The sequence below is a fragment of the Akebia trifoliata genome, chromosome 8, assembly GCF_017979445.1.
Source record: "Akebia trifoliata isolate Shusen 1 chromosome 8, ASM1797944v1, whole genome shotgun sequence".
NCBI classification, from domain to species: domain Eukaryota; kingdom Viridiplantae; phylum Streptophyta; class Magnoliopsida; order Ranunculales; family Lardizabalaceae; genus Akebia; species Akebia trifoliata.
Genome location: NC_141382.1, coordinates 4,444,138 through 4,463,288, shown reverse-complemented (window position 1 = coordinate 4,463,288; position 19,151 = coordinate 4,444,138). Strand labels below are relative to the sequence as shown.

At 33.9% G+C, this 19,151-nt stretch overlaps 1 protein-coding gene and 1 long non-coding RNA gene across 2 annotated transcripts; one reads left to right on the top strand and one right to left on the bottom strand.

Annotated features, from left to right (window-relative positions):
- Window positions 1-296: 296 nt before the first annotated feature.
- LOC147395598 (uncharacterized) lies at window positions 297-6,939 on the bottom strand. Its single transcript, XR_015180639.1, has 2 exons — window positions 6,499-6,939; window positions 297-2,703 (listed from the first exon to the last, which is right to left on the bottom strand). It is a non-coding gene; the product is annotated as an uncharacterized LOC147395598 (long non-coding RNA).
- A 961-nt stretch (window positions 6,940-7,900) lies between these two features.
- On the top strand, window positions 7,901-17,569 carry ROC7 (rotamase CYP 7). The gene is made up of 7 exons (XM_086450306.1): window positions 7,901-8,060; window positions 8,807-8,885; window positions 15,803-15,850; window positions 15,949-15,972; window positions 16,482-16,664; window positions 16,773-16,848; window positions 17,098-17,569. The coding sequence occupies exons 1-7, from the start codon at window positions 7,983-7,985 to the stop codon at window positions 17,234-17,236; spliced, it is 627 nt and encodes a 208-aa protein (XP_086306432.1). The 5' UTR covers window positions 7,901-7,982; the 3' UTR covers window positions 17,237-17,569.
- Window positions 17,570-19,151: the final 1,582 nt, after the last annotated feature.

Below are 19,151 nucleotides of genomic sequence, written 5' to 3'. Positions count from 1 at the left end.
GATTTCAAAGAGTGGGACTCAACAGGTTCCTATCTAGGACTTGATACCCATAAGACATATTCAAAGTAGCTAGAAAATCAATAGGTTTGATGTGGTAGTTGATATGAACCACGCTAACTTGTGACGAAACCCGTAACAAGATTAATGCCTAAAGCCTTTCTACTTTCAGATTCGGATGGAAACCGCAACCCAACACCTATAAAGAGATGCGAACCTTGGTATAAAGGAAGACGCCACAATCAAGGATGGAAACTCGATTGATAAGTTAAGGAATTGAACGCCACAGAGAAATCTGATAAGTTCAAAATAGTTCTCAATAACCAAAGAAAAATTACTCACACTTTTATTATGAATCAACAACTGTCATTATTAAATGAAAATAGTACAATTTATAGCACTAAGACCACGAATTTCCAGATCTAACTTACCCAAACCAGAAAAGGGAAGTCGAAAAAAAAAAAAAAACTAAAAAAAAACTACCTAATAACTGAAATAAATTTGGTCTCAATCAAAAAGGAGTTAATTCTAACTTTAATCGCTTAATCTCCAGCCCATTACACACCAATTGATCTTCTTGAACATGGATCATGCTTGTTAAGGGCTGGAAAATTCGTCTTCACCATCAATGGGCCTCCATGTGCATGCTTGAGGTCAAATCCCTCGAATCAGCCCACTCAACGTATTTTGAAAATTCTTGGCTCGTGCTCTTGTGACCGGACCAATGGGAACTTGAATCGGATCTGCGTTCCATGCTCTTGTGCTAGCCATGTCCTCATCAGTAGTGCACAGAGAATCATAGATTTTTTTTTCTCGAGATACAATAAATAAAATCTATCTACCACGTCAACACAACACAGTGCCAAAGGAAGTCAGTTAAGCATTTTCCTAAGTAACAGGACCCTTTGGCAAAACATTGTAACCAACATTACCTAAGTTCTATTTCAAAACAATTTGCACTGATTGGTATAAATTCAATTTAATTTTATTTGACTCATTTAAGTAGACTTGCTATTTTTTTAGTTGAATCATTTCAATGAACATTCAAGTCGAGTTTTAAAATAATATTTTAATTATTTGTATTTTTTTTACTAGATCTAATATACATAGATCAAATTAATTAGATGTTGATCATCATCTATGTGAGTTAAAAATCACTAGTTTTGGGTAGGGAAAACAAATAATTTTTTTTTTTTCATTGTCATATGAGAGATGACCTTAGTAAGGGATATGTGATTAACTTTAAAACATAAGATTACTTCAAATATTCTCAAATAAACATGTTTCTTTAAATCTCAAAATTCGTTGAAAGGTAATTATGGCATTTTCGTTTCAAAAATCCTTTTTAGAATAATATTTGATAAAATACGTACTAAAGAGTCCATATTTTTTTAGAATGGACTTTTTGATACATATTTTAAAAAAATAGGTCTTTGAGGTCATTGTCCCTTTTTTTTTTTTTTTTTTTTTTTAAGAATAATACTTAAGTCACCTCAGGTTGGAACCTGATGTCGCACTTCTTGACGTGAAAGTTGATAGGAACCAGAGATGGTGAAAACACCCCTTCATATAATGCAAGTAGCAAAATTGCTGCTTTTAAAACATTTAGAAAAAAGGATGATTTCGTCACTTTGACCAATCAAACGGCAATTTTGTTGGTTGGTTGTAAGTTGACAGTAATTATTTGTATCTGAATCAATTTTTTTTTAATTAATAAATTTCTCTTTGCATCTAAGTAAGATTTTTAAACTTGTATTATCTTGTTGAAATTATAATACTTTAAAAACATGTTTTTAACTTTAAAAACAGGCAAGCAAATAAATTCGTCACTTTGAAATCTTCCACAGCGACATAACCACTAATATCAGTTCATGCATTCAAGGGTTAAGGATTTACTCGATGTGAGAAATTCAAAGAGCCCTAAACATATCCAGAGAGAAGAAAACAAAAATCAACAAAGGGTGTTCTAACATATCCAGAGAGAAGAAAACAAAAATCAACAAGGGTGTTCTAGTGCATTGTGGATTGACTAGCACATTTGATGGTGCCACATGAATTCGTTAGAAATACGTTCAAGGTGTGGTCAGAAACATGTCAAGTGTGGCTAAACTCCAATGACAAAAGTTTCACAAGGGGACCGAAGTAGTTGACCATGAAACAAATACCCATGATCTTCCTGCAACAAATAAACTAAGCCCTAGTCCATGATCATAAGAACCCTAACCAACTAAAATGTTAAATACGAACCATTAGTGACATTTTTCATATCAACCCTAATCAACAACAGCTGCAAGACTTGAGATTGCAAGGACGAACCCATGAGATAATAGAAATTATCGAAAGATATGACGTTGGGCAAAGTAACAATGAGCAATGCAATGTCGAGTCAGAGTCATGATAAAGAATTAAGATGCTCCCGCGCTTTTATTTATTTATTATTTTTTTCGTTTATAGAGGGTATCCCCACCCTTCGGGTGGGACTAATCCCATGGCCACACACCCCTCCCCCTTGGAAAGTCTTACGTGCAACTAGTTGAGTCAAGGGTCAACTGGACCCTGGAGGGTGGCCCCAAAGAATTAAATTGCTTTGTGGGCCTACCTGAGGAGCTCATCAAGGCTCGACTTGCTGCTAGGCCAACCCCTTGGGGTTGGATGCTCTCGAGCTTACCGAGAGGTATTGAAACTTGCTTTTGGCACCATAATTACCTGAAAAACATTCTAACTAATTTTAGCATGGATGCATAAAAACTGATTAAACACACATAGAAACAATTGGGCAATTCACGGAATTGTGGAATACCATCTAGAAATATATAATATAATTCAGTCCTCTTAACCAAAATGACATACTAAATCAAGAAATGATGGGTTAGCATTTCCAGTCAAATACAGAAACTCCCATACAAAGAGAAGGAATGGGATTTCAATTTTCGAGAACTTGGGCAACTTCTGAACTAAGATGATTCAGTCCCAAATTGGGAAACTTGTTCATAGCGACTAGGTGTGAGTTCGTCCCTTCACATTGACCAAGATTAAATGTATAGATTTAACTAAGATGAGATAATTTAGATGATAAACCCAACTAACTTCAAGAGAAAATAAACAAATCAGTTTGGGAAAGATTATTATGGTTCCGTCTTAATCTTGGAGAGAAAATTTGGGACACTCTCTACTCCCTTAACTGACCATCAAAACCCAAACAACGATGGAAAACTTTCTACTTAACTTCAAGAGCTACTCCAAACGACTTCACGGTCAAATAATAAGAAATGACGGAAAAGAGAAGATCACACAAGTTAATCAAGCAAAAGATAAATCTGAGACCCAAAATCATAAACTGATTTCAAAAATAATAATTGAGGGATAATCAATCACATGATACTAATCAATACGAATCTCTTTGTCAGGATTAATATAGTATAAATCATGATTAGAATAATGGCACATATCCCGAGATTTGTACCGGACTTATCTATCATGCCATGTGGCATGACCTTATTTGGATAATCATGAATATAGGAGTCACAATTTCAGATGAATGATTATTGATTACTTTTCTTTTTTTAGAGGGATTAAGATTTCTTTTAGGATTAATTTTTATCCATTTAAAGGGAAGGATGATATATTGCAAAGGAATATACAAAAACAAAAATCCAGGGACTTACCATATAATCAAGAAGAAGGCTATGAAACAGGTTTTCTTTAAATTCAAGTGCAATGACTCTAGGGAGCTCGAGGACATAATTGTTAGATTCACGACGAACCTCGTAAACAAATCACTTGTATTATCTTTCTTTTTGTATTTTCTATTTTTCATACAATTGATCGAACAATGATGAATTCAAAAATCAATGATTCTTGGAGGAACCTAGAAAATCGATGACATCCCGATTTTTGCCTCTACAATTTGACACCGTCTGTGGGATCACTTACCGGAAAGCCATGCTTTTATACATTTGAGTGTTGGGATTTCAATATCAAACGGGGGATACCCTAGGGATGTAGCGTTCTAATTCATACACTAGACCCCCTTGCTTTGTCTATATCACAAGATAAAAAGATTTCCTCAAAACTTTGAAATGTTCAATTGTGAAGCATGCACATGATACTATGAGTGTACTTGCAAGGTCCAGTGTATGTAATGGACCTATTCCATCTTGGAAATTCCTAATTAGTCGTAGGCAAGAAGATCATTACCATTCATCCTAGATATCATCTTTGATATCCCTAGTCCATATAACCTGTCTTGATCACAGCCCATGCAATCACATTTCTCTTCAACATTTTATGAACATCATCCAAGCATATGCAAGATCATCATCTCTAACACCAAACAATAGCATAGCGAGCCTGATTTTGCTCTCTTAAATTATTCCTTCTCTTTGAATTGAAGGGAGGGAGCAACCAACCGGTGTCGATGTTAAATGTGTGTTATCCCCAAAACTACATCTTAGGATTTGAAGACCCAACCACTGAACCAACCCATCATTTACTGATCATTTAAATTAGTAACAAACCTGCTGGACCAGCCCATCTATTCGCCTCACCTCACCTAGTAGCCCACCCATTTATGAGACATTTCATTGAACAATTGAGAGCTTGATCCTGGTCTTCTAGGATCATGTATTCTTGAAATTGAACCTAAATTTACAAAAAGTTCACATCCAGATTTTTAAAAACTCCAAAACCCAAAAACTCTATGCGACATTCATCAAATGCCAACCAGTCCTGGAACAACTAATTCCAAAAATCTCATCTCTTTTAATATGAAAAATTAAGCTCAACCCATCACACAATCTCTAATCCTCTGCAACACTAGCAATCAATAAGTTCATCCTTCCAATCTACATAATGTTAAAAAGTGTAGAGATGTAAAGTCCATGAATCAAAGCAAATCGCTTGGTTGATTGGTCACAAGCTTTCCCTTGAAGTCAATCCATGCCTCGAGATCCTCGTCAATTTGAACTCCAAAAACCAAGATCTCAATCAAAGAAACTTCTCCAAGATGGCCATAAGAAGAAAAATCTATATAAGAATAAATAGTGATAACCCAAAAAAGAATGCAGAGAAAGAAATCCAATTGTTTTCTCTTCATTATGTTGTAGTTTTTGTTACACTGAAAACAACCATTGCTCCTTCGATAGAGCCAAACTCATCTTGTCGGCATGCTACCTCCCATTTTCTCCCAAAATCTATAATATTTTGGGATTTAAGCGCAAAACTTATATCTACGATTCAAGTTTGAAGATCATCTAATTGTCTTTGCTTCAGTTGATTTTGGTCGATGTTGTCTCCTAAGGGCAACCCATATTTCTTGATTGAAAACTCGACTAATACATAAAAGCATAACTTTTCAATAAGTGATCCCACAAACGACGCCAAATTGTAGAAACAAAAATTAGGATATCGTCAATTTCTTAGATTCCTTTAACAATTATTGACTTTTAAATTGATTATTACTCAATCAATCACAACAAAAATAGAAAATATGGAAAAGAAAGAGAACACGAGAAAGATTTGTTTACCACGTTCGTCGTAAATCCAACAATTACGTCATCAAGTTCACTACAGTCATTCCACTATAATCCATACAAAACTTAACACATGCCCCTCTTCTTGATTACATGATAACTCCCGACCTCCCTTCTTTTCCAGATCTCTTTACAATGTATCATCTCTCCCTTTAAATAGATAAAAGCTCGACCCTAAAAGGAATCTCAATCCCCTAAAAACGAAAGGCAATGAATTTTTCATCCATATAGAATTATAACTCCTACATTCATATTTATCCAAATAAAATCAGGCAACATGACATGATAGATGGATCTCTTACAAATTTTAGGGTATGTGCCACTATACTCATCGAGATACTAGAACAATCCTAACACCGAGATCTATACTGATGTGTGCCATGTAATTGGTCCAAATGAAATGATATTTTTATCTCCACACAATAACCATACAAGAGATGGTTCAAATATCACACAAGATACTAGCAAACCCCATGAAAGTTCATATAAATCCATCCTATTATTCTCAACCAAACCTCCAATTCATCCATCCATCCATTTAAAACAATATAACCACATTTGAACATCTTAACCAATAGAAACTAATTATTTAACAACAATCATTCTACAATTAGAAGAAATCATCTTATAATCTAATTATTGTATAAGAAGAAGGAAAAGAAACTAAATTTAGAGAGGCTCCTAAATGCTCCCAAACCTATTATAATCATATTATTCCCAACCAAACCACCAATTCATCCATCCTCAATATTACAACTATTGAATATCAAACTAAAAAAAATCAATAATTAAACAACAAGCATTCTTCAATTACACATAAGAAATCATCTTATAATCTCACAATTTTATGTGAAGAGGGAAATGCAATTAAATTTAGAGATTCCCAACAGATTTCAAACATATCAATACAACATTTGACGATAAAAATAAATTTGATAAATAATTGCAACTGAGAGATTCGATACCTCACCTCAAAGAAAGGTTTGCCTCGAATTCCCTTTCCCCCACAACATTGCTTCACCCAACCCACAGCTCACATCAGCAAGAACATCCGGGTCATTATTATGGGTCACAGCCTGAACCACTACCCGTGCACGAAGAGCCGGATCACCACTTTCAAACACACCCGAACGAACAAACATATGGAGCCGATATGTTCTTAGCGAAAGAGAAGACTTCATCACCATTCATATTACTAAGAACCCTAATATCACCCATCACAGACCTCTAACCAGTTCCAGCTTCTCCCTATAGTTCGGCCAGAACAATATAGAAGAAAACAAATTGATAATTGGGGAGAAGAAACCCTAAATAGCAGACAAGAGAGAATAATCCTTTTGTACTGTTTGAATGGTGTGTTTTAATCTTTAATTTGGGGCGTGGTAAATAATTTAAAAAATTGGGGGTGCCACAAATAATTGATATGAAACCCCCCATACTCCCTAGACATGGCATAGATTTTTTCCTCAAAAAATACAATTGCACATATTTGTAAGGATGTGTAGTTGTGTCTTCAGAGGAAAATTCTATGGTTCTACCACCTATCACACCAGGAGTGTATGTTAAGAGAGTATTGGGGGAGTATGTCAGAGGGGGGAATCAAAAAATTACGATACTAAATAATTTGGTGTGAATCTTCATTTCGTGTGTTGAATATGACAAATTTCAAGAATGAATCTTTATTTCGTGCATTGAATATCTAAGTTCAATATATTATTTATTTTAATTCCTAAAATGTTCCTTCATCATTTTTATAACTTACGAATTTATGAGTTCATCAGTTTTAATCTATATGAATTAGTAGATAGACCAACGAATTCATTGATTATAAAATGGACGAATTCATTTGAAATGCATGTTTTGAGAATTAAAATTAACAATATACAAAAATCCAATTCAAAGTCTAGTATAACATTCCTTTTAATTTCCAAAATAAGTTTTTTAAATGAATTAGTCACTTTTATACATTGAATTATTTTTGTTATATTTTAGATCTCACTTAATTTATTAACGAATTCATGGATATAAAAGTAGTGATTCACTAGACAACATGTTTTGGGAAGAGAGTTTCTATTGCCACACCAATTTATACTAAAATCACATGCATAAATCTTTAGTGATTTTATATAAGAATTGATGTGACATTAATAAAAGTTGATGTGATAATAGTAGTTCTAGTGGGGAAATATTTTTATAATTTAAGAAATTGGGGTGTGATAAGTAAAAGTTGAAGTGTTAATAGCATCTATATTAATTTTCCTCCCATTTTATTATTTTTTTCTCTTTTATCTCCCTTAACCTCAAAGATTTTTAAATACCTCTCCAACTTTATCATTTTTTCGCTGTTACAACCTTAACCCCAATATATAACGAAATCCATTGGTTTGGAGAGAAAAAATTCGTGAGTGAGAAAGTGTAGAGAGAAAGAGAGAGAGAGAGAGGAGAAGAGAAGAGATGGCCACCGCAACGAAACTGTTCTCAGTCTCACTTCTGTGGTTTCTTGTCTTGTTTGGAACCCTAGCGATCATTCAGGTAATCAACCATCCATTCTCTTTTAATTAATTATTAATTATTAATTATTAATTATTAATCCAATTACATTTTGGTTTTTCCGACTTCGAGTCGATCCATCCCAAATAACCCTAAAATTCATTCTATAGGATTCTATACATAGTTGATCCAGGAAGATCTTTTTTTTTTCTTTTCTTTGCGATTGATTTTGTTCCCTGGATCGATCAGGCACATGGGCTCGTTATAGTTCTCCACAATTGGTTGAAACTTGAATCTAATTAAGTTCCAGAACAAGTATTTTAATGTTTTTGATTTCTTCGATCAGAGTTGGTTTCTCTCCATCGGTACAGAAATACAAGTGCCAGAATTAGATCATGGTTTCAAAACTCGATTCTTGGACGAGATGAACTATTATTTTTTAATTATAGTTATATTCAATTATGTATAAATTTTTTTTTATAATAAAATAAGTTTGATTAGATAATGCTCAGTCACACGATCGTGTTTTTATTTAAATGATAAATACTTAAATCATTAAAATTTAATTATTTTTATCAAAATATAGAAAAATCCAGTTAATTATTTTTATCAAAATATACCAAAACCCAGTTGACTAAGCCAAGATGAGTCAATGTGAATGACAATTCACATAGAACATCCTGGTCATTGGCGTATACTGAGATGAGTCAACTTGGTATCAGAAAGTTTTTAAAACCATGGCTGCAATTTGTAAATTGATCATATTGTTATTATTATATTTTTTACAGGCAAAGAAGTCAAGTGAGAATTTGAAGGAAGTGACGCACAAAGTATACTTTGACGTCGAGATTGGTGGAACTCCTGCTGGTATGCTTTTTCTCATGTGGAACCAAAACAATTTCATTTAGAATTAATAGAGTCTATAGCATACCTCATTAATAAGACAAATTTTTTTTTTTAAAAACCAATTTGAAGATGTATCTGGGCCTTTTTTTTGTGTGTGCATGATACACTATCTTACAGAAAAGATGCCTGCTTTATTCTAATTATACCCTGTTATTCAAAAAGCTCGAGTCTATTTAGTGTCTCCAACATGCTTGATTTCTTCTTTTCTATTAATCAGTTTTTATTTTCCATATCTATTGTATGGGTTTATAACTGGTGTATTTATAGTAGCCCTTCATTGGGATGTTTGCATTTTAGCTTGATTCTGTGGCAGTTAGAGGGTTTTTGAGAATTGAGACAACGGGTGTAGAAAAGTAAAATTTCTAGTGCACATCAGCACAATTTATCTATGAATTGGAAGGAGGTTTTTGTATGTGCATATACTCATGGGTCTATCTGGATGCTAGGTCATTATCAAAGAATGGCCTAACGTAGCAATACTTGTACAATGGGGATTACCTTTTATAAATCTTCAAATATACTTTTATCTTATGTATGGAAAAGAAGGAAAAGTTATCTTGAACCTGGGTTGTAGATAACTATGTGGAGGTGTGAGTGGTAACTATTTTCGGGTCAATTAGTGGAAATATTGTAAATATTGATGTTTGTGTTGCATTGAGGATTATTTAGGTGAATTGTTTTTGGAAAGTGATTTTTTGCCTTAAAGGTTGTGGGTTTGATAGTTAGATCGGGTTATATGAATAATGGTACAATAAAATTGAGAATTACAAGAAAATAATCTAATGGATAGAAATTGGTAAACAAAACTTATAGACAATATGATTGTTTCTCCCAAATCAAATCTAATGCAAAGTATTACCAACTAGAAGCAGTAAATGAATCTCTAAATAAGATGGGAGAAGAATCGACTAATTGGATTAGTAGATTGAGGTACAAATTGTCATAAGGCATATTAATTCCCTTACTTAATGATGTGATGTTGTGAGGCTCTTAGACTTACCCACCGCTAAGATTCAACAATCTTTAGTGTTTAAGAGAGGGAACTTTCCAATATGTTAGATCTGATCGAAGGAATGACCTATTTTCTTCTTTATTTGTGATACAATTGATGTATAATAACTTAATGAAATCTAAATAAATAAAATGAAGTATGTGAGAAATTCTTTATTTTTCTTACCATTTGAGGTAAGAAGTGTTCCTTTCTATGGACTAGGAGACCCAACGGATACTTCACCACATTGTGCCATGCCTTGCAAATTTTTGATGTCTGATGTGAGAAATAAAAAGAATACATAGAGAAATGAAAATAACAAATGGAGTTAAATAGAGGTAATAGTGGGTTATAATGGACACTCGATTGACACCTGAACAATTGGCTTCATTCATCAAAGACAAAACAAAGTTCCTCAAAGGTAAAAAAACTAAATGACCTTACAAGAGAATTTAATAAGACATTAAAAAGGCTTTAAAAAAAATAGATTAATACTTTTTGACTAGAACAAATGGTCATTAGACAAAGCTCTTCTGTGGCCCCACAATTCGCATCTAACGTGACGTGACTCAAACACAAGCTTGGCCTAGCATGGTGTGGCGAGCATGTAGGCGTGCATACATGTGGTTACTATCGTCCCTGCCTTATCTTAGTATTACCTAAGTTTAGGACAATGAAACCCGTAAGACCTTTTCTACGTGGTCTATGTGTGACTAAATAATTTTCACTAAAGAAAGGAAGAGGGAAAAGTCGATGCCAATGAGGAGACCTCTTTGGGTTCAATATTTTGATCAGTGAAGTGATTTATTTTCCAATCAAGGATGTAGATTTCAGTTCCTACTTCATAATGGTAGGACATAACTTGAGTTGGTACTTGTGAGACTTGCAATAAAAAGTTGTACCCAACAAGCCCCACTTATTACTTTTTCTTTTTTGTTGCTGGGCAAGCAAAGTGGTTAGGAGTCAACGTGAAAGTAGGTTCAATGGGGTTTGAATCTAGGTCACGGGATCAACTCCCACACGCCTTTACCAACTTAGCCCCACTTATTACTAAAAACTCCCACACATTGTAAAATATAAGGAAAAGGTGTGGTTTGCTTGAATTGAATTTGCAACCTTTAAGAAAATAAATTGAATTATTGGATCCGACTATGTAAATTTTGTTACAATAATTAGAGGATTATAAATATAGAATTCAATGGAAAAAATTGACAAACAAAACTTATAGGCAGCATGATTGTTCTTCCCAAATCAAGCAATTGTAGAGTATTACCAATTAGAAGCAACATATGGATTTGCTAAATTAAAAGAGTAGAGGAGAGTTGACTCATCTGATTTGTAGATTTATAAGTTGAGGCTCGTTTTGGCTTATGAAAAATTAGTATTGTATTATGTTCTAGTAATAAGGAATCCATTTACTTAGCAAAACCCGAGAAGTTCAATGGGTAGAACAATTGGTCTATGTCTTGGTTTAGCTCTGAGTCCACATTTGTTTGCTCTGATTATAGATGAAGTAATTGCTCATGTTCAAGAGCACGTATCTTGGTGTATGACATTTTCAATTGATGTAATATTAGTTATAGGACTATAGAGGAATCAAAACAAAACTAGAATCATGAAGAGAGGTGTTGGAGTCCAAGGAATTTATAACAAGTAGAACCAAGACCGAGTCCGGCCCGACTTGGGATTTGGGATTCAGGAAAAACTTTAATGATTGAGAGCTAACTGAGGTGACATCTTTCCTTGATCTCCTGCATACGTTTCATCTTAATGACAGTGATCAGGATAAATGGGAGTGGATAAGGACTAAGGATTTGAGATTCTCGGTCAGGTCTTTCTATGACTGGCTTTTTCCCAGGATAGAGCGATCCATATCGGGTTCCATCATTTGGTCCAGGTTGGTTCCATCATTTGGTCCAGGTTGGTTCCATCTAAAATATCCGTTTTTGTTTGGTTGGCCTCCCTTGGTAGGATTCTTATGTTGAATAATTTGATTGTGCGGGGTTCGATCACTCCCAACTGTTGTCCCATTTGTTTGAGAGATGGAGAATCTGTTAATCATTTGCTAATCCATTGTTCTTTTTCTTATAATATTTGGTCTACTTTCTTTGGTCTCTTCAATATTAATTGGGTCCTTCCTCGTAATTTCTCCTCGTTGTTAGTTAAATGGACCAATAATGCTTTCCACACCAGAAAACGGATCCTGTGGGCTTTGCTCCCCTCAGCTATTGCTTGGGGGGTTTGGATTGAGCGTAATAACAGAGTGTTCAATAACAGGATTAACAGCTTTCATGCTAGTTTCTTAGAGATCTTGGGTTTTTTATACCTGTGGTCGAAACAGAATATAGAGTTTGCAAGGACTACTTTTGAGGACTTTGTTTTTAGATGGCACTCCTTATTTAATTATTAATGTTATAGCTTTCCTTTCTTTGCTACTTTTCGAGAGGCTCTCTCGGCCTCCTTGTATTTTGCTTGCCTTTTTTCAATATATTATACTTCTCAAAAAAAATAAAATGTGTGAGTGTATATTTAGTATTGACACGAGGAGGAATGTCTAGTAAAAATTGATGGTCTAGAGATGCCCCGAAATGACATCTTCTGTTGTCTTGGATCTATTAAACATAAGGATGTGGAGATTGAAGAAGATGTTACTTGTAGAATCATAGGTTAATTGTTAAAGTGGATGTGCGTTTCTAGAATATTATGTGAAAGTCACGTACCAATCAAATTATAAGAACAATTTTATAAGAAGACAATAAAACCAATTATGCTTTATGGAGCTGAATGTTGGGTGATCATGCTAATAAATTGAGTATAGTAGAGGTGCTGATGTTGAAATAGAAGAGTGGAAGAAATACTAAGAAAGGTAAAACTAAAATCAAGAGCATTCAAGAACATGTAAGAGTAGTTCATGTAGGCGATAAACCAAGAAAAAGTCAACTTAGATGGTTTGGGCATGTTCAATGAAGGTCAATTGCAACTCCAAGTAGAAGAAATATTCAAGTTGAAAATCTAACATGGATGCAAATAGTGAACAAATATCAATGCTCTTTACATAATAGAAGATGTGGTTTGGATATAATGGAATAGAGAGAGATGATTCGTTTAGCTAATCCCAAAGCTTTGGAATAAGGTGTTGAGGATGTTTATGGTGATCGTTTTTATTTTTATTTTTAACTGATGGGCAGGGCTTGTTGGGACCCAATTTTGAGTGTATTATAGGTCCCATCAGTACCAACTCAAGTCATTGATCTGGAACCATGATGATGAATCTGAGATCAGATTATGACCCAATGGGAATGGTCCATGAAATGGTGCTTGTCCATGAATTTCATGGCCATACCCCGTCCATCCACAACGATTCTGGATGTCTCTTCCTCCTTTAAAACACTTTGAATGGTATGCTTGTGATGTCCTCATCAGTCATACTTCACAACTATAAAGTAGAGGGATGAAATCCAAGTCCTTGATTGGCCAATACATCTTTGAAAAATTGAAGTTGGCCGCCTTACATTGGTCTTTGATCATCTTATCCTATTACTTCAGTAGAGAAATACTTTATGGGTTATAAGTATTCATTGTCTTGGACTTAGCTAAAGCTAGGGGTCAAACATGAACAATGGTAACTACAAACACATGCACTCCATGCTAGGTTGGGCTCGGGCTCGGGCTCAGGCTTAGGTTTAAGTCATGGGATGTCAACGTAGGATGCTGGCCGACGTGTGGGCTTTGTTACTGACCATTCTGTTTTGTTAAAAAAGTATTAATCTATTTCTTTTTAGCTTTGTTGTATTAAATTCCATTTAAGGTCATTTACTTTTGATCTTTAGAGAACATTTTAATATTTTTGATGGATGAGCCATATTGCATCAAGTGTTGCTTGTCGGTGAGCTATTCATTGGAGACATCATGCATGTTGTAACTCCTCCATTAACTCTATTGAACTCCATTTATTCTTCGTAATTTCTTCATTTATATTTTTATTTCTCATATTGGGCATCTCAAATTGCACCAGATGGCACAATCTAGTGAAGTGTATGTTGGGTCCCAAGTCTACAAAGGGGGACCCTCCCCTACGTCATATGGGACAAAAAACAGAGAACTGTTTGCATTCATCATCCTATTCCTCTCAGTAACTTCAAGTTATTTACAATAATTTTAATCATTGGTCAAGGTGGAAATTTATTGTTCTTTCTATTAGATTTATGAGTTTCCATCTCTTGTTTGCCAAACAAGATTGTTGAATCTTATGGGTAGAAGTATGAGATCATAGCAACACACTATGAAGTGGAGGGGACTAATTTACCTCATTCTACAAATCTATTAATTCGATAAGCCGATTCTCCTCTTCTTGTTTTTAAAATTAAGATTCGTCTAATGCTGTTAGTTGCTAATACTTTGTGTTAGGCTTAATTGAGGAAGAACAATCATATTACCAGTAAGTTTTGTTTGCTAATTTTTGTCCATTGGTTCTTTGCTTGTAATTCTCTCTTTACTATTATAGTATTTACACAGTTGGATCTTCTTCCTAATAACTTCAATGAGAATAAAAATTTTGTACATTTCTTAAGACGACTTTCATGTTGCACAATCAAATATTGGGAAGTGTTTGTGGTTTCATTTGTAAATCGAGCAACAGATTTGGGTTCATTTAAGATACATTCTTGAAATCTTCTCACTTGTTGCTCTCTTTGATACTTGCATAGTAACCAAGTTGGGGTCTGGGAATAAGCAGGTGCCAGAGAAAAATTTTGAAAAAATTGGGGAAGGGTTAGAGCTATGTAATCGTTCCTAATAAGTAGTGTGCTCATATTATATCAACATATCCTATATTGAATAACAATAATAAATCATTAAACTCTGTATTGACATCATTCGTATATGATACATCCACAAGTCAACGACACATTCAATGCTTATATTGTTCAATATATAAAATTATGATATTTATTAATTGAAATTAGGATTCGTAAATCGATCAAACTCATCAAATTCAAGATCATCCCCACTTGCATCATCATTCTTTGATGCTTCATGCCTTCATTGGTAAAATGGTCTCCAACATCTTCGTCAAGGTCATTTTCTCTATACTACTCTTACCAGTGTGTCTTTTGGGACTGGATCTAGAGGATAAAATTTAATCTAGGCTGATGTACCTGGGATTCTAAAATAATAAATGAAATTCCCTCTTTTCGTTTTCCCCGGTTTAATCGCAAAGTTTGTAATAGTCACGATTTATTGAAAAGGACAATTTAATCGCTGAAGAAAAAAAAAAAGAAGTCCCATCCTGATTTAATCTTGTCTTTTTCAATAAGTCGCCGAATTTGGTGACTATGGATACTGTAGGGTAGGGGGTGGGGGGTGGTCGATGCCTTTTTTTTTTTCACTCCAATAACCTCTCCCTCCTCCCATTCCACCCGTTTTTATATTTATTGTGGGGTATTGACACCCTATGGTTTAGTCTTGGTTGCGTAGTTAGCTCAAATTTATTGTATTGTCCTTGTAACGCCCCTGGATCTTTCCTTTTTTCTCTCCTTTTTTTTTTTTTTAATCTTTTCTTTTCTATTTTTTATGAGGGAGACATGAAAATTTTCTGGTCATTGAGTTTGCTTTTCTGAATTGAATGACTTGTAAACTACCAACCTTTGACCTCCCTTTATAATCTTTTCCGAAGGAAAAATATCCACGTGGCCATATTCTTTCTCATTCTGATTCTTTTTATTATTTTCCTTTTTCCTTTTTCATTTTTGAACTACTAACTGTTAGCTTGTTCACTATTGGAATTTCTTTAACAAATATAAACAATGCCCTTCACCGTATAAAGTATGATTAATAAAATGCTAGTTTATATTTTTATTATGTATAATCATGGTCTGCTTGCCAACAGGTCGAATTGTCATCGGTCTTTTCGGAAAAGCGGTTCCTAAAACCGCAGGTACACTATTTAGATCTAATTACAGAAATTGCATCTTTGTCATTCTAAACTGCACTATGTAATCAATCTAACTATAATCATTCTTCTTTGCTGTACAGAAAATTTTCGAGCACTTTGCACAGGTACGCTACTAATCTCTCTCTTTTTCTTGTAGTTTTGCTCATCAATTAAATTAGTGCATTTTAGGTTTCATCGCAACTTCGAAAAACACTTACCTAAAAATAACTGAAAATTGAGGAAATTTTTATTGTTGATTGGAGTAAAGTCATCTTTGCCCAAGGCTCATCCCAAAAGTTTGGGTTCGGCTGAACAAATCTTCTTCCTCCCCTTATTTTTGTCTAAAACCATGTCTTATGTTAATTCTAGTGTGTTCATGTTGGCTCACTACCTCAATTCAGTTGTTTTTTTATTTTTATTTTTGGTTTTTTTGCCTTCCTCTCATTATATTAAAACTTTCAATAAAAGATGTAATTCTATGAGGACTTTTTGGGAATAAGCAAGGATTCAGTCAATGATTTAGATGGTACATCATCAGGTCATCACCATTGAAACATCCATGCTGAAAAAAGTTGTATCAAACATTCTTTCTTGCCAATTTTTTTGGTCGGTATAATATTCCTTTTTGTTACAGGGGAGAAAGGTATTGGGAAGAGTGGGAAGCCTCTTCACTACAAGGGTAGCACATTCCATAGGATTATTCCCAGCTTTATGCTACAAGGAGGTGATTTTACGCTTGGAGATGGAAGAGGCGGAGAGTCAATTTATGGTGACAAGTTTGCTGATGAGAACTTCAAACTAAAGCACACCGGACCAGGTAAGCTTGTAAATCCTGTCAAGTAGCTTTGTAATCCCATATCATTTTAAAAGACATGGATAGATGTTAAATACAACTTTATGGCACAGCTAATGTTTTGCTGTGCAGGGCTTCTCTCAATGGCGAATGCAGGTCGGGACACCAATGGTTCACAGTTCTTCATCACAACTGTCACAACTAGCTGGTAACTATGCAGTCTGTTCTCCCATCTTTCACTCTAGCAGGATTATCCACATACATTCTCAACCTTTTAAAAGGACTCCCTTTTAGTAGCTAAGTTGGTGAAGGCTTTAGGAGAGTTGATCCCATGACCTAAGTTTGACATGCCATGCATCAACCATCTTTGTGGCATGGCATGTAAATCTGAGATCATAACATGTTTCTAGCTTCTTAACTTGTTTTCGTGCCCGGTTTATGTTTTTGTTTGTTACAGGTTGGACGGCAAACATGTTGTGTTTGGAAAGGTGATCTCTGGAATGGACGTGGTTTACAAGATTGAAGCGGAAGGTAGACAGAATGGCACTCCCAAAACCAAAGTTGTCATTGTAGACAGTGGCGAGCTTCCCTTGTGAACTAACTAATCTTCTTTATGGATGCCTGTTTTTCCTAAAATTATAAAAAAAAATTTCTCACATGGAGAGCTTTGAAATGACAAACAAGATTAATGTCACCAACCCCAAACTTTGAGATTAAGGCATAGATGAGGATATTTTGTAGGTTTTATTTTGTTTATTTTCCTGGGGGTGTGTGTGGGATTGGCAAGGTGATGGGGTGGTTCCCATGAACCTTTAATTTAGCTTATCCTTGGGAATAAGGTGATTTCAACTCAAGATTGAAGGAACATGGCAGAAATGGCCTGTAATTGTGTTTCATTTACACAGGAAATCTCCTATCTTCTATTCTCACATTTTTTTGGAAAATTAAAAAAAGATGGATAGAGTGACCATATATAAACTGATTTTGGCAATAATTATGGGTTGTCAAACTCGACAATAAAAGGGAGGGGTGGTTTCAGTCACACAATTATTAAACAATAGAGAAAATTCTCAAAATGTTGAACTTTTGGTAAAATTCAAATTTTAGTTAACTTCATTTTAATTCCCAAAACATGAACAACGAGAGAACATGTATTTTAAAGTGACGATCTTGTTGATAAAATATTAAAACATGAGGTAGCGAGTTCATCACTATGTCGTTAAAACATAATTTCTAAAACATGCGGAGTATGGTTTCAGAATTAAAATATCATAATATGATATTTAGATTACCATAATGATGTTTTGTTTTTGTAGATATCATAATATTTTTAAAAATATCATTACACATTACACAATAAAATTCTTAATTTCTTTTGTAAGAAGCAAAGGGAAAAAATGCATCTTAGGCACATTGTAAGAAAAATATAGGCTTTAAGCCCTACTGCAAAATCTTGAGTTAAATTGCCAGACACTATTTTATATTGAAGGTATGGTTTCAAAACTCATTCAAGAGACCAAGATGTATCGCCCAAGTCGTCTTGATATCAGGGAATGGGAAAGTCAATTTTTTGAATGAGATTAAGTCCCCACATTCAATTTTCAAAGTTTGGAGCGAGACGTCTCAAACGATTGGATACTAATTAAAGGGTGATTTAGGTTCTATTCTTTATAGAAGTCAACTTCTGGAAGAAGTAGAAGCTCAGAGCCAAAAAAGCTACATTCAATAAAAGCTTGTTCGTTACAGAAGCATAAAAAAGGCAGAAATTGGTATTCGTTTAACAACTTTTTATTGCTGGATTATGGTAAAATGATCAGAATATATATAATAAATTTATATTAAAAAAATTAAAAAATTAATTATTTTTAATTTAAATAAATTTATAAATTTTATAATTTTATCAAAATTTCGATAGTATCTTCTTTTAAAAAGTGACATGAAAAATGACATTAACACATTGCCATTATTGTCATTGTCATCATTATTATTGTCTCATCATCATCATTTGTATTATCTTATCTAAGAGGTTGAAGATCATTAATTTTCAATAGAAAATTCAAATTTTTTATAAATAAAATATAAGATTTCATTTGATGATTTTTCATTAATCATTGAAAACAAATTATACTAGTCCCTAAACAGATAATATACAGTCATCTATGGTAAATTTTAGTTATTTTCCTTTTATCTCAACCGTCATTTGATGAACAGTAAACCTCTTATGCTTGTCTTTGTATCCTTAAGCTAAATAAATAAGTCTAATTTTCTTTTTTTATCTTAGAACTTGAGATGAAATGTTTTTAAGAAAAAATCAAGACTTTTTTGGGTAAAATTAAAGACAAGGGTATTTCTATCATTTTATGTAAATATTTTATAGAAGACCAAAGAAAAATTATGTCATCAGTTTGAACTTTGAATTTCAAAACACACGGGATTATATATAATGAAAACTTTTATTGACACACCAACTTTTACTTACTACACTCCATCTAAATTTTATAGTCGATGGTG